Source organism: Cydia pomonella, chromosome 6 (genome assembly GCF_033807575.1).
Source record: "Cydia pomonella isolate Wapato2018A chromosome 6, ilCydPomo1, whole genome shotgun sequence".
Lineage (NCBI taxonomy): Eukaryota > Metazoa > Arthropoda > Insecta > Lepidoptera > Tortricidae > Cydia > Cydia pomonella.
This window is the reverse complement of record NC_084708.1, coordinates 16321276-16334410: the sequence shown is the minus strand read 5'-3', so window position 1 is coordinate 16334410 and position 13135 is coordinate 16321276. Positions and strand designations below refer to the sequence as shown.

The window sequence follows — 13135 nt, the reverse complement described above, 5'->3', positions numbered from 1 at the left end:
CACGTGCAAATCGTTAACGCTCCGTAGCGTATCGTAGTAATCTTTCTCTATTACTGTCGTACTAATGTGGAAGAGCGATAGAGAGCGATGACTACGATACGGTACATAGCGTTAACGATTTGCACGTTGTCTACGCGGCCTGGCCTGGCACTTTGCTATTCAGCTGGCAAATACGCGTGCCAGGTGTGGCACCGCTCTACCCACGCAGGACAAGTTACTTCGGCACTCAACGACACCTGCCGCATAATCACCGGTCTTAAACGAACTCCGCTTAATAAGCTATACCTTCTGGCAGGAATTGCGCCCCCGGAAATCCGCTGAGAAATGGCGTGTAGTGTTGAAAAATTTAAGCAGAAACAAGACCACCATTTCGTCTAAAGAGCCCATAGGAGCTTTATGCGGTGTACTGCAGCTATCCAGATTCCGCTGTCCCAGAATTGACCTGCCCAACGGGAGGGTACCCATGCCCCTTCTGACGACTACGTTCGCCCCGCTGAAACGCTTTCGGCTGGGGATAAGCTGCTGTGGCCGATCTGGAACAGATTGCGTTCCTAGGTCGGCTGCAGCAAGAAGAACATGCTGAAGTAGGGCACTCTAGGCGGCTCAGACACCGCATTGCCCATGTGGGAGGACCCCAAACAATGGAGCACATGCTATCCTGCCCAGCATGGCCGCATTCCTGCTCTGAGCAGGACCTCCGTGATGCGACGGACAGGGCGATAAATGTCGCTACCTCTTAGTACCACAGTCTGATATTATGAAACCATCGACACGAGATGAAGAATGGGAATTGAAATCGATTGGAGGCAGGGATAATTGACTTGTGTGCATCGGATACTTTCTTATTCCTCAGTATCATCAGTAGTTATCAAATTTTATAACGCATTTTCAGTAGCTAAAGACTACATGTAAACTACAAAATTTCATCAATGGTAAAACAGTTGTTACGTAAGAATAGGAACCACTAAAGTAAACGGGAAAACTATAATTAGGAACGTTTACGCTATTAAATGGAAATTACTCGAGTGCCGTATCATTAAGTACGGTTGATATGAGGCACGTTTATTGTCTTGTTTACTAAGTAGCCACCTCCCTATCTTTGAACATACTAAATTTTGTCATACCATTCAACTGAAGAACAATATTGTTTAGTATGTGTCTCATAAATTTAGGAACAGATTTTGGCCAAGAAAATATTTCATTATAACACTTGAACCGCTTGAACCAGAAATATTCAGGCAGAGATTTGGCCCAGCTATCATTATTATTGGGTCCGGAGCTCAACAGGTTGGAAGGTTTATACTACATGGTGAATTTACGACTTTTTGTGAAGGTCAATTTTAGATGTTTGGTAGCATTGAATGCAATTTGTGGGGTCGTTATAGTACATAGGGATCGCTATGGAATACAATAACCTTTACCTTGCATTGTGGGTCCGGCCATTGTGCGCGCGCAGCGGAGCCCGGGAGTCGCGTGCGTCATTGGCCATACAAAACACTCGCCAACCATTTTCCCACAGCCAGTCCAGTATAAGTTTGAACTCTAATTCACGTGCAGACCTTACAAATACTTGCTTCATGTTACGGAGCGGTTTATGAATGGCAAATTGCATTGTCGCCCGGAAGAATCACGGTACCATACCAACATATTACTTTTATAGTCACGATATAAAAAACCGTTTCATTTGTCAAATAAATAGGACAAATACTATTCATCACCCCCATCTCATCATTAAAAATCTGAAGTAAAATTAGTATATGTACCTAAATACTTAGGCATCATACTCGTTGTTGATGACGATCTCAGATAATTAGACTGCAAAAAAGGGGACGGCCGCTTCTCCATACAAACGTAGTCCCAATTTTCCTCTCTGGATATTAACATGAAAAAGGAAGTATGTTTACATAATTAAATGTATATTGACCATAACTGATGTACTAACACAAGCAGTTGTCTATTCAGCACCAGATTTAATCGCGAACTGACATTAAAATGTAAATAAACAAATATACTTCAAGTACTCAAATATGGAATACTAGAAAAAGAACTTAAAAATGAACATAGACAATAAAAGGATATAAAAACTATATAAAACCTCAACAATGCGAACTCATCAACCAATCGCGTCGTGGCGTTAGACTGCACGATTGGCTCGAATTCGTGTTCGTGACACCGCTGTACTAGCCCGATTCTTATTGCCCGTAAGGCCCGTCCTTAGATATATATCAATGCTATCGGGGGATATAGCACAAAGCACCTGCTTAGATGCCGTGACATCAGTTCATCACGCTAGTTTGCAAATCGTTAAAATGAGTATTTGATAGTTAGATAAATAAGTAAATAAAAAGTCTAGGTTAAAACCATTGTCAACAACTTCATATAAATTACGCTGTCATGGTGACGAATGATGTTATCAAAGCAGTTTTCCGCCTGTGAACATGTCATGGCTACGCTAGGCTTCCATGAAGACCTTATTTACGCACAATGCTCGTCTTTATTTATAGGTAGTTGTTGTCGAGGCTGCTAATCACGTATCACGCATTTAGTTTTTTGTATCACACGATGACGCACGTCTTTGTGGACCCTAAACCCTAAGAATAAAATGTGTGCTCATTGGGGACATATTAGGAATATTTCATTAATTTCATTCCACGTAGGGTGGGAATAGATGAGAATACACCCAACATTCCCGTTTTTAGGGTTCCGTGTCTCAAAAGGAAAAAACTGAACCCTTATAGGATCACTAAGTTGTCCGTCCGTCTGTCTGTCAAGACCCTTTATCTCGGGAACACGTGGAGGTTTTGGGTTGAAATTAAAACCATATACTCAGGTCTACAGTTCCTTGAAGCTGTGTAAAAAAAATCTAGCTTCTAAGTTACCGTAAAAAAAGATATGGCCACAAAAACAAAAACATTTAGCAAGTAATATCATCTTACACTACAAGTAGGTACAGGGAAAATGTCTGAAAACTATAATTTGTAAAAAAATAAATAAATTTGCACAATGCACGGAACCCCTGGGCGAATCCAAGTCGCACTTTTTTTATACTACGTCGGTGGCAAACAAGCATACGTCCCGCCTGGTGGTAAACAGTTACCGTAGCCTATGGACGCCTGGAACTCCAAAGGTGTTACATGAGCGTTGCCGACCCTAACACCCCGCACCCTCGTTGAGCTCTGGCAACCTTACTCACCGGCAGGAATACAACACTATGAGTAGGGTCTAGTGTTATTTGGCTGCGGTTTTCTGTAAGGTGGAGGTAAGGTACTCCCCCATTTGGGCTCTGCTCTAGATCTGGAATGACATTCGCTGTGCTGTGCCCTACCACACTAAGCGAGATGACATTCACAGTGTCCATACCTCTCTTTTGGACGTAGTTTAAGGATATACCCGGTTTTTCATATTTTTGTTACTTCGAAGAGTTCGAAGGCCGCCGCTTTAGAAATAAAATAAGGCATAAACATACACAGAAAAAGAAAAACAAACAAAAAAATCCTGTACTGTTAAAAATAACGGTGCCAAATGTTTGTTTGTGATTAATATTATACCTCCGTTAAAGTGAATTGCAACAAAAATGTACATAGTTAAGTCAAAAGTCAATCGATTACATCATTGTGTGTTCACTTATAATAATTATGGTTAATTTTCGTACACAATATAATCAATTAAATTAAGACTAATCACATCTTCTTAACTTCGCTTAATTAATGTACAATTTTTAACAATTCAGAGCTGTTAACCGGGCCAAAATTGTGAACATTTGTTTTACAGAAAAATCTGCGTACGACCCGTAATGGAAATATTATAAATAAATAAATAATGAATATTATAAATATTAAAATAGACTTATCCCACAGCAAGCTCAATATGGCTTGTGTTGGGGGTACTAGACGACGATGTATATAATATATATTTTTCCTACTCCTCTACTGTTATCTGTCATTTATGCATTCATTAACACGAATATAAGAACATACATAAAAGATTTCAAGAAAAGTCTATATTGTCTATTCCTCATAAAAGCTCTTGTGCTTTTATACGCTATAACGTTACTGCGATTAATGGCTACCAACCTAACAAAACCAAAACGAATACAGTTTTAAACTAAGTGCATTGCTGCCAACTTACAAAATATTCATTTGGTTGCATAGTAAAAATAATTACTTCATAAGTCAGAAACACGCATGTGACACCCGTAATATAGCAACACTCATAGACTACGAAGACCGCTTAGCGTTGCTTGTTAGTCTCCGTAGGCTACGGTGGCCAAAATTGAGAAAAAACTGTCCAAAAAATTAATTTAGCAAGTAGCAAGTACCAGGGCCTCATGAGTTACGAGGTGTCGCCGACCGGCCGGCCGCGGCCCGGGGCGGGCCGGGCGCGTAACAAGCTATGCTCGCGCGTCTTGGCTATATACTTTTGCTGTAATTTGTTTCCCTAAATTAAATAAATAAATAAATAAATAAATAAATATTATAGGACATTATTACACAAATTGACTAAGTCCCACAGTAAGCTCAATAAGGCTTGTGTTGAGGGTACTTAGACAACGATTTATATAATATATAAATATTTATAAATACTTAAATACATAGAAAACACCCATGACTCAGGAACAAATATCCATGCTCATCACACGAATACATGCCCTTACCAGGATTTGAACCCGGGACCATCAGCTTCGTAGGCAGGGTCACTACCCACTAGGCCAGACCGGTTATACAACTGTTGCATAAAATACTATATAAATACATAGAAAACATCCATAGCTCAGGAACAAATATTTATGATAAACACACAAATAAATGCCCTTATCACTATTTGAACTAGGGACCTCCTGCTTCGTAGGCAAGGTCACTACCGACTAGCAAATATAAAAATATGTTTAAGCGTTAAAACAACTAAGTACCTTTTATGAATGTTTAGTAAAACGAACGAGCTATATATTTGTCATTGCATTTAGCTGCTGTTGGCGTTGTCGTCGGCGCTGGGCGGCGCGTCGGCGCTGCTGCTGCTGGCGGTGCCTGTGGGCCGCATCACGGTCACGTTCCCACCCGCCGTGGAGCTGATGGCCAGCTGCGACGGCGGCGCGCTGCGGCTGCGGCACGTGCACGACTACCCCTGCCGCCCGCTGCACCCGTACGCCTACGACGTGAACCTCACGTGAGTACTGACGAAGTTAGGGCAGAGGCTAATTACGGCAAATACTTTCCCCACTTTTCCTTAGTAAGTATTTGATATCCATTTTAGTTTATTATTGCAACTATTGCAGGTTTACATACATAGAGCTAGAGTCAGACTAAGCTAAGTTGAGAAGCCAACTTATTATCTTGATCTGACTTTATGAATATGGAAAATTTTATATTGGTTTCACTGTTATTACGTATAAATCGAAAATAGATGTCGTGTGTCCTGAGGACGTTGGTTCAAATCCAGCCTCGGCCACCAGCGGGTCCAGCGGTCTGTACCAATTAGTAATATATATACTATTAGCGAGTAGCGACCCGCCCCGGCTTCGCACGGGTTACACAAACATCAATAAATTATACACCTAAACCTTCCTCAAGAATTCTGTTGATAGCATTAACCACATGATAATTCGTTCAGTAGTTTTTGAGTTTATCGCGAACATACATTAAAATAGACTGACGCGGCGGGAGCTTTGTTTTAAAAAGCAATTATTTAATAATTTAATTTATTTTTATTTCCACACATACAATTAACATTACATTAATTATAATTATTATTTTTAGAGCAATCAAGTAATACCTACCTCTCCCAAGTAGGCCATAATAATGATGTACCTTGAGTGCCGTATTTCTTACACTTGACTAAAGTTTATTGAAGCCTGGCTTCAACCTATCTGACAAAGATATTATTAACGGGTATTAGTTAAAACACCCAACAATGTAAATTTAATAAACCCCCTTTATTTTATAGGACTCTCTCGTGCGGTTTTGTATGTGACCTCCCACCTGAAATGATAAAAAACCAAACTGATGAGATGTTACACATGCACTCGTACGTCATTCAACTGCAGTCGCCAGTCAGCTCGCAGCAGCTCGTCTACCGCCACACGGTGTCCTCGTTCCTTAAGCCAATGGCGCCTAAGAAGGACAAGAGCACAACGAGAATATTAACGAATGATCCCTTATTTAATACAACTGCGACTTTGGTTCCACCTGAGCAGATATTCTTCCCAGCGCCACAGCTCTATAAAATGGAATGTAGTCATGACTCGCAGAATGCCTCATGTTATTTCGCCTGGGATAGTTTTGTGTCAGAACAGAAGAAAGTAAACGATGAGAGTAATTTTCGAATCAGGATATCAGACGACGCCCAGCAGGCTGAACTAGACGCGAGGAAATACACTGTTAAAGCGATTACAGCTTGGGAGAGTCAATCAGAATTCGTAAAAGATGTCAGTGATATTGAGAGTACGATATGTGTTGACAGTTTGAGTAAGGTAATTTCCAAGTCATGTTTTATGCTTTTGCATTTTCATTTTCCATTTCATTGTTAACCCACTTTGAATACTTAGAAGAGGAGATTCTTAATTCAACTGTACTTTTTGTATGCGTATTTACAACTTTGCATTATTTCAAAACCAATTTATACCAATAAGTCTCTTTATCACTCTCGTTTGGTATATAACCAACATTTTATTAGGATCGGTTCGTTTTATTTAACGTTATTGTTAAGGATCCTCACCTCATCTCATACGTATACTCATACAATCTACTAAATATGTTTTGACAGAAAATTGTTGAAGTTCAATTGTCGATAAAGTCTCTAAATTTAAAAGCAGAATTAAACACTATAGGTACCAAATATCAAATATCAAATATCAAACATTTATTCAGCAAATAGGCCACAGGGGCACTTTTACATGTCCATTTTTACAAACAATAAATTAAAAAAAAAAACAATTACAAATATCGAATCTATGAAATAATAAATACTTTATTAGAGATGTATACTGTCTCTAAATGTCAAATTACACAAAAAAAACTATGATAAAAAAATAAAACCATAAAATACTAAAATTCTTTAGAGATGTATAAGTCTCTAAGTGTCAGAGATAAAATATAAAAAATATATTAAATTATCCTTGGAGATGTAGAGGGTCGCCAAGGCTTGAATTCTTATATAAATAATTAAAAGACAAAAAAATTAAAACAGACAAGAACCGAATGAAGTGTCTCACGTTAATGTCACTCAAAAGTAAAGTTACATACTTTAACATAACCTGTACCCCGTGTAAGCTTAAACAGACCGGTCTCCACAAACAGCACCCGTTCACGAGTATGACGTGTATCTCAGCCATCGCCTCCCTCAACCTTCATTCGGGAAAGTGGCGACCCGATCAACGACGCCACCGCAAGTAAAGACTTTTAAGCGAGCATGACATGTTCAAGCTGCCGGGTTGTATTAATATAAATATAATAAAAAATTGTGAGATACAACATTTGTGCTTGTAAGTTACATTAAAGACGGCATAGCGCCACATAAACGCGACTACATATTATTCATAAGGAGTGCCTACCTATAAAACTAAATTATAAATTTAAATTGACTTAGAGATGTACAGGTCTCTAAGTGTCCAAATCATTAAAATAGGTATTAAAATAAAATGAAATTTAAAATAAAATAAAATAAAATCTTAGAGGTGTATAAGGTCTCTAAGTGTCCAAAACTAAAATAATACAATCAAACGAGAACATGATGTTCTCTTGTGTCAGTTCTACTGGACGCTAGTATGGTTATTTCACAGAAAGAAAACGAAAACACTATTACTTACATTTTTATCATACTATCAAGATCAAGCTACTGGCTTAAAGGCATCCTTATCATCTATGAAATCATTCACAGCATAATACGCCTTACTTAACAAAGAGCTCTTAACGTGTGACTTAAATTTGTTAAGAGGCAAATTCACTATATCAGTGGGAACTTTGTTATAAAAACGTGTACAGTTCCCGACGAAAGACGTACTAACCTTACGGAGGCGGTGGGCGGGCACAGCAAGTTTATGCTTGTTTCTAGTGTTATAGTTATGGATATCACTGTTAAGCTTGAATTCGTTGATGTTTTTCCGAACATACATAATATTCTCAAGTATGTATTGAGATGCAACGGTAAGAATGCTTGCATCTTTAAATTTCTCTCTTAGGGATACTCGAGCGCCCAGTCCATAGATGGAACGTACAGCTCGCTTTTGCAGTACAAATATTGTCTGAATGTCTGCCGCTTTTCCCCACAACAGAATTCCATACGACATAACACTATGGAAGTAACTAAAGTATACCAGCCTGGCCGTCTCTACGTTTGTTAGCTGTCTGATTCTCCTCACTGCATAGGCTGCTGAACTAAGTTTGCCGGCTAAAGTGGCTATATGTGCATGCCATTGCAGTTTTGAGTCTAAAGTGACTCCCAGGAAAACAGTTCGATCTTCAAATTCCAGCGTATCACCTTTTATTTTAATCTTGCTGTTATTTACCTGCTTGACGTTAGGTAGCGTAAATTTGATGCATTTGGTTTTCTTTGCGTTCAAAAGCAAATTGTTTGCCGTAAACCAGTTTAATACGGTAGATAGCGCGTCATTAATGCTCTCGAATCTATTTTCCTTTCTGTTCACTTTAAATATAAGGGAAGTGTCATCTGCAAACAACACTATATCATGTCTTTCTTGCACAACTTTTGGTAGGTCATTGATGTATACCAAAAACAGGAAGGGACCAAGAATTGAACCTTGCGGCACTCCGAGGGCTACCGGGGACCCAGCCGATTGAGTTCCATTAATAACTACTCGCTGAGTTCTATTCGAAAGGTACGATGAGACAAGGTCAAGGGCACTAGCTTTTATCCCATAGTGGCTTAATTTTCTCTTTAAATTTTCGTGATCAACGCAATCAAATGCCTTCGACAGATCACAGAAAATTCCAATAGCATCTTGAGCTTTTTCCCAAGCGTCAAAGATGTGTTTTAGAAGTACCACACCGGCGTCAGTAGTTGATCGACCTCTGGTAAAACCAAATTGATTGCTATCAAGCAGTTTATTTCTGTTGAAATGTGACGATAGTTGATTTAGAATAAGTTTCTCGAACACTTTGCTTAATGCCGGTAGTATTGAAATAGGTCTAAAGTTTGTGGAGTCGGTTCTTGTTCCTGATTTAAACAACGGGATAATTTTTCTATGTTTCATAATATCTGGAAAAATTCCAGCATCAATGCATCTGTTGAAAATCTCAGCTAAGTATGGTGCAATCGATTCAATAATGGAATGTAATACTTTGACTGACAGACCCCATAGGTCTTCTGTTTTCTTTATATTTAATGACCTAAAAGTCTTAAGAACTATGTTCGGAGTGACATACGAAAATTTGAAAATTTCTGTACATTCCGCCACATTTGTCTTCAAAATTTCTTCAGCGACGTCTGGCGATGAATTAAGAGACTTTGTTGTTTCTACCGGTATATTCGAGAAAAACCGCTCAAAATGATCTGCCACTTCACGGTCAGAACTTACTAAAGTGTCAGCAATTCGTACGGTGTAGTGCGGATCCTTCATCTTACGTTTTCCAGTTTCATTGCCGATTACTTGCCATACAGTTTTAACTTTATCACTAGAACTTAGGATCTTTTTGGACAAATAATCAGCTTTAGCGGCGACACAGATCATCTTAAAAGATTTAGAAAAATTCTTAACGTACTCCAGAAAATCCGGCCTTTTATCAGTTGCTTTTAAATCATACAAGTCGTATAGTCGGCGTCTTTTCTCGTGAATATCCGGCGTAGCCCAGTCGCAAAATTTAGTCTTGGCCTTGCCTTGCACCTTCTTCTGAATGAAACAGGCATCAAATTCCGTTTTAATACAGTTAAACAACTCGGAACTCAAACAGTCAGGGTTATCCTGATTACATGAAAGACAACATAATTGTTTAGTGATTTTACGATTGAATAAATCTAGGCGCTTTTCGGAAATCGGCCTGCACATGGTATCTTGAGGAATTTCTTCAGTTTTCCCGCTGAAAGACGCTTTTAATCCACAGTGATCAGAACTTAGGTTGTTAATAACAGATTTACTAATCGCATCCTTGTTACTAAAGATGTTATCTATACATGTAGCACTGGTTGCTGTGATTCGAGTAGGCTCACAAAATACATTGACTGAATTGAAGGATTTAAAAGTATTTAATAACCTTCCACAAAATGGCGAATTTTCAAGCAAGTTAATATTAAAATCGCCACACACAATTATATTTTTCGGAGTTCTAAAAATACTACTAAGTACTTCATCTATGACCGATTCAAATAAGTTATAGTCCGCCGATGGGGGCCTGTACACGCATACAATTATAAATTGTTCCAACTCAACACAGGAAAGTTCTATATGCCGTTCCACAGACATGTCAACAATGTCTCTACGTTCCTTACTTTTTAAATTATGTTTCACCATTATCAATGACCCGCCGCGATTGCAGGATTTCCTAAAAAAAGAACTTACTATATTATGATTATTGAAATTAAACATAAACTCATGACCTTTAAGCCAGTGTTCAGTAATACAGAGAACGTCAATATTATCGGACTGTAAAAACAAATCAATTTCAAGTTCCTTACAGGCAAATCCTTGGATATTTTGGTGAACTAAGTTCAATAAATCGGTTTTACTAAACATACTAGCATCGCAGTGATCAATAGGAACGGAGCCGGCTGGTGCACACGTTGTCGTAGCGGTTAGTTTAAATTCAAGTCTCCAGACGGCTCCATCTCAAAACCTACGCTACCAAGGCGTAAAATACTACGTGACGTACATGTATCCTAGCCGTGTTTGGGGAGTTAGTAATTTTTATGAGAATTTAACGCTTTGATTTTTGATAGGCACGACAACGTACCTATCATACAAGATACATAATTTTATACTCTCTTCTTTATACATTTTTCGAAGACCATTTTTGCCTGAAAAATTTTTTTTTTTTAAACCAAGTACAGCTTTAATATTACTACTGTTTTGTGTAGACATATTTTTTGGAAAACATTATTCTTATACCTACTAACTCACATGTTGCAACAGGGTTCGAGCGGGGTATCGGTGCGCGCGGGCGCGTTGCATTTCCCAAGCTGCGCGGCGGCATGCGCGGCTGCCGCGCCGCGCTCCAGCCTTTGCGAGAACACGCAGCAGCAGAAGGATATCGACCCCGCATTCACCTTCTGGGCGTACCTCGCTGTAAGTTATGAGGAATTGGTTCTTACTTAATCTTGTACTATTTTTATTACTGGTTCCTGGCCTGGCAAACAAAAATTATAAATAAAAATTAAAAAATAGTGTAACTGAATAAACAAAAACACTTATTACTCGTATTGTCGAACCTGCTCACAAAACTTCATGAAAGTCGGTTGATAAATGCGACTTGTAGAAGAGAACTCAAGCTGAAACAGAGGCAATAGGCGAGCTTTCCGCTTATGTACCTCTACAGGTCGCAGTTCTCAACCGATTTTCTCGTGTAATTTTTTGCAGCTTTGACTAACTTTTACTGTCTCGACTTTTTCGGGCTATAGGAATTAAACAGTTACTCTATTTTTGATGATAAGGGAAAAATGAAGGATGACTAACGCTGGAAAGGCCCGCGGCATCTGACACTTAAAAAAAATGATATTCACGCTCCCGGGCACTACCATCTCGCTCATGCTTACGCCCAGTGAGAGTGAGCGACGAGCACGAACTTATTGCACCTTAATACCTATTAAGTTACATCTTACGTTGGCCTTAGACATTTGTCGTGATCATAATTACGTTACAATGCGGACATCTTAATGTGAGAAACATGATCATACCTACTCAAGAAGTAATTAAAGTAACTAGTGATATAATGCGATGTCCAAGTTACTATTGTTGACTAGCACTTTAGTATATGACAAAGGAAGTTAGATTAGTAAACTTTGTGTTTACCATCTTAAGGCTGCAAGTAGTTAAATAGTACTCGTACATCGGGGACAAGGCCGGATTTGATTGGTCTTCGTAGCTCCGCTCTATTGCGAAATGCGACTTATGTAATACCTTAATATACCCAAGCTTATGCACGTAAGCGCTGACAACTACAATCTCATTCCGATACAGAGAAGACCGTTGCACTTACGTAGACAATAGATATTGAGATATATGATTTAATACTTTCTCTCCGGATGATTGTTATGTAAATCTTCTCGTTCGGTTGCTAACTTGCCATCACAACCGATGTGTTTGGTCAACAACATTTAATCATGATTCATGATGACCATGAGATAGGCTTCGAATCATAGCACAAGGTAATTTATTTTCAAGTCAGCAGCTCGAACAAGGGTAATTTGCTGCTTAAAAACAGTGAGCAAAATCGCATTTTGCTCACTGAGTGAGACAAAATAACATTAAAGTGACCTTTAGATTCGAATGTCATTTCAACGTGCGGGGCCTAATACAAGTTCGAAGTATTTGGATTTTATTGTCTTTGTCCCTTTCACGTCATTAGCAAAAAGAAAGAGACAAAAAAATGCATAAGTACGTAATTCAACGATATATTGACGGTTTATAATAGACCCCCGAAATAAGTCAGACCGCATCGTTCCAAAACACCATACGAGTCTTCATTCGTAATAATTAATTAATGAAATAAAAGTTTAAAATTTAATTAAAATACCATATTTTACGTATTTTATTATACAATCAAAACAATGTACTTATACAAATTTACGCAATTGTTACACAGTAAATAATTCTACTTAACGACTTTTAACGATCTCTACTATAGTTGACAAATAGTAGTATCCGCAATTCGGACCGTATCTTACAAAGTTTTTTTTAACAAAAAAAAGTTGACGATTGAACTGTCAATTGATGTTCGTTAATTCATTATTTTCGTATTATTTTATTGAAATTTCTTTCTGTTTGTTTTATTACGGTAATTATAGTTAATTGTTAGAATACCTTCAGAAAACATGAGTGAAATAGTGATCCGTCCGCCTGGATTACATTTTTTCAGGTTGTATTTTTTGATGGCTGACTGACGTGAAAATTTTTGTGTACTACACGAAATCAAAGTTATTTACATCTCGTGCGCTTTTGAGTCCCTTACTACGCTCAAGATTCTAAATTATA

The 13135-nt window shown here is 38.4% G+C and overlaps 1 protein-coding gene across 2 annotated transcripts in view; it reads left to right on the top strand.

The window, feature by feature from the left end:
• Positions 1–13135, top strand: part of LOC133519101 (uncharacterized) — a 77923-nt gene that overhangs the window by 42462 nt on the left and 22326 nt on the right. For both annotated transcript variants that reach the window (XM_061853020.1, XM_061853019.1), the window contains exons 4-6: positions 4964–5163; positions 5941–6466; positions 11078–11230. In XM_061853020.1, coding sequence (XP_061709004.1) covers positions 4964–5163; positions 5941–6466; positions 11078–11230 — 879 coding nt within the window. The remainder of the gene's footprint in view (positions 1–4963; positions 5164–5940; positions 6467–11077; positions 11231–13135) is intronic.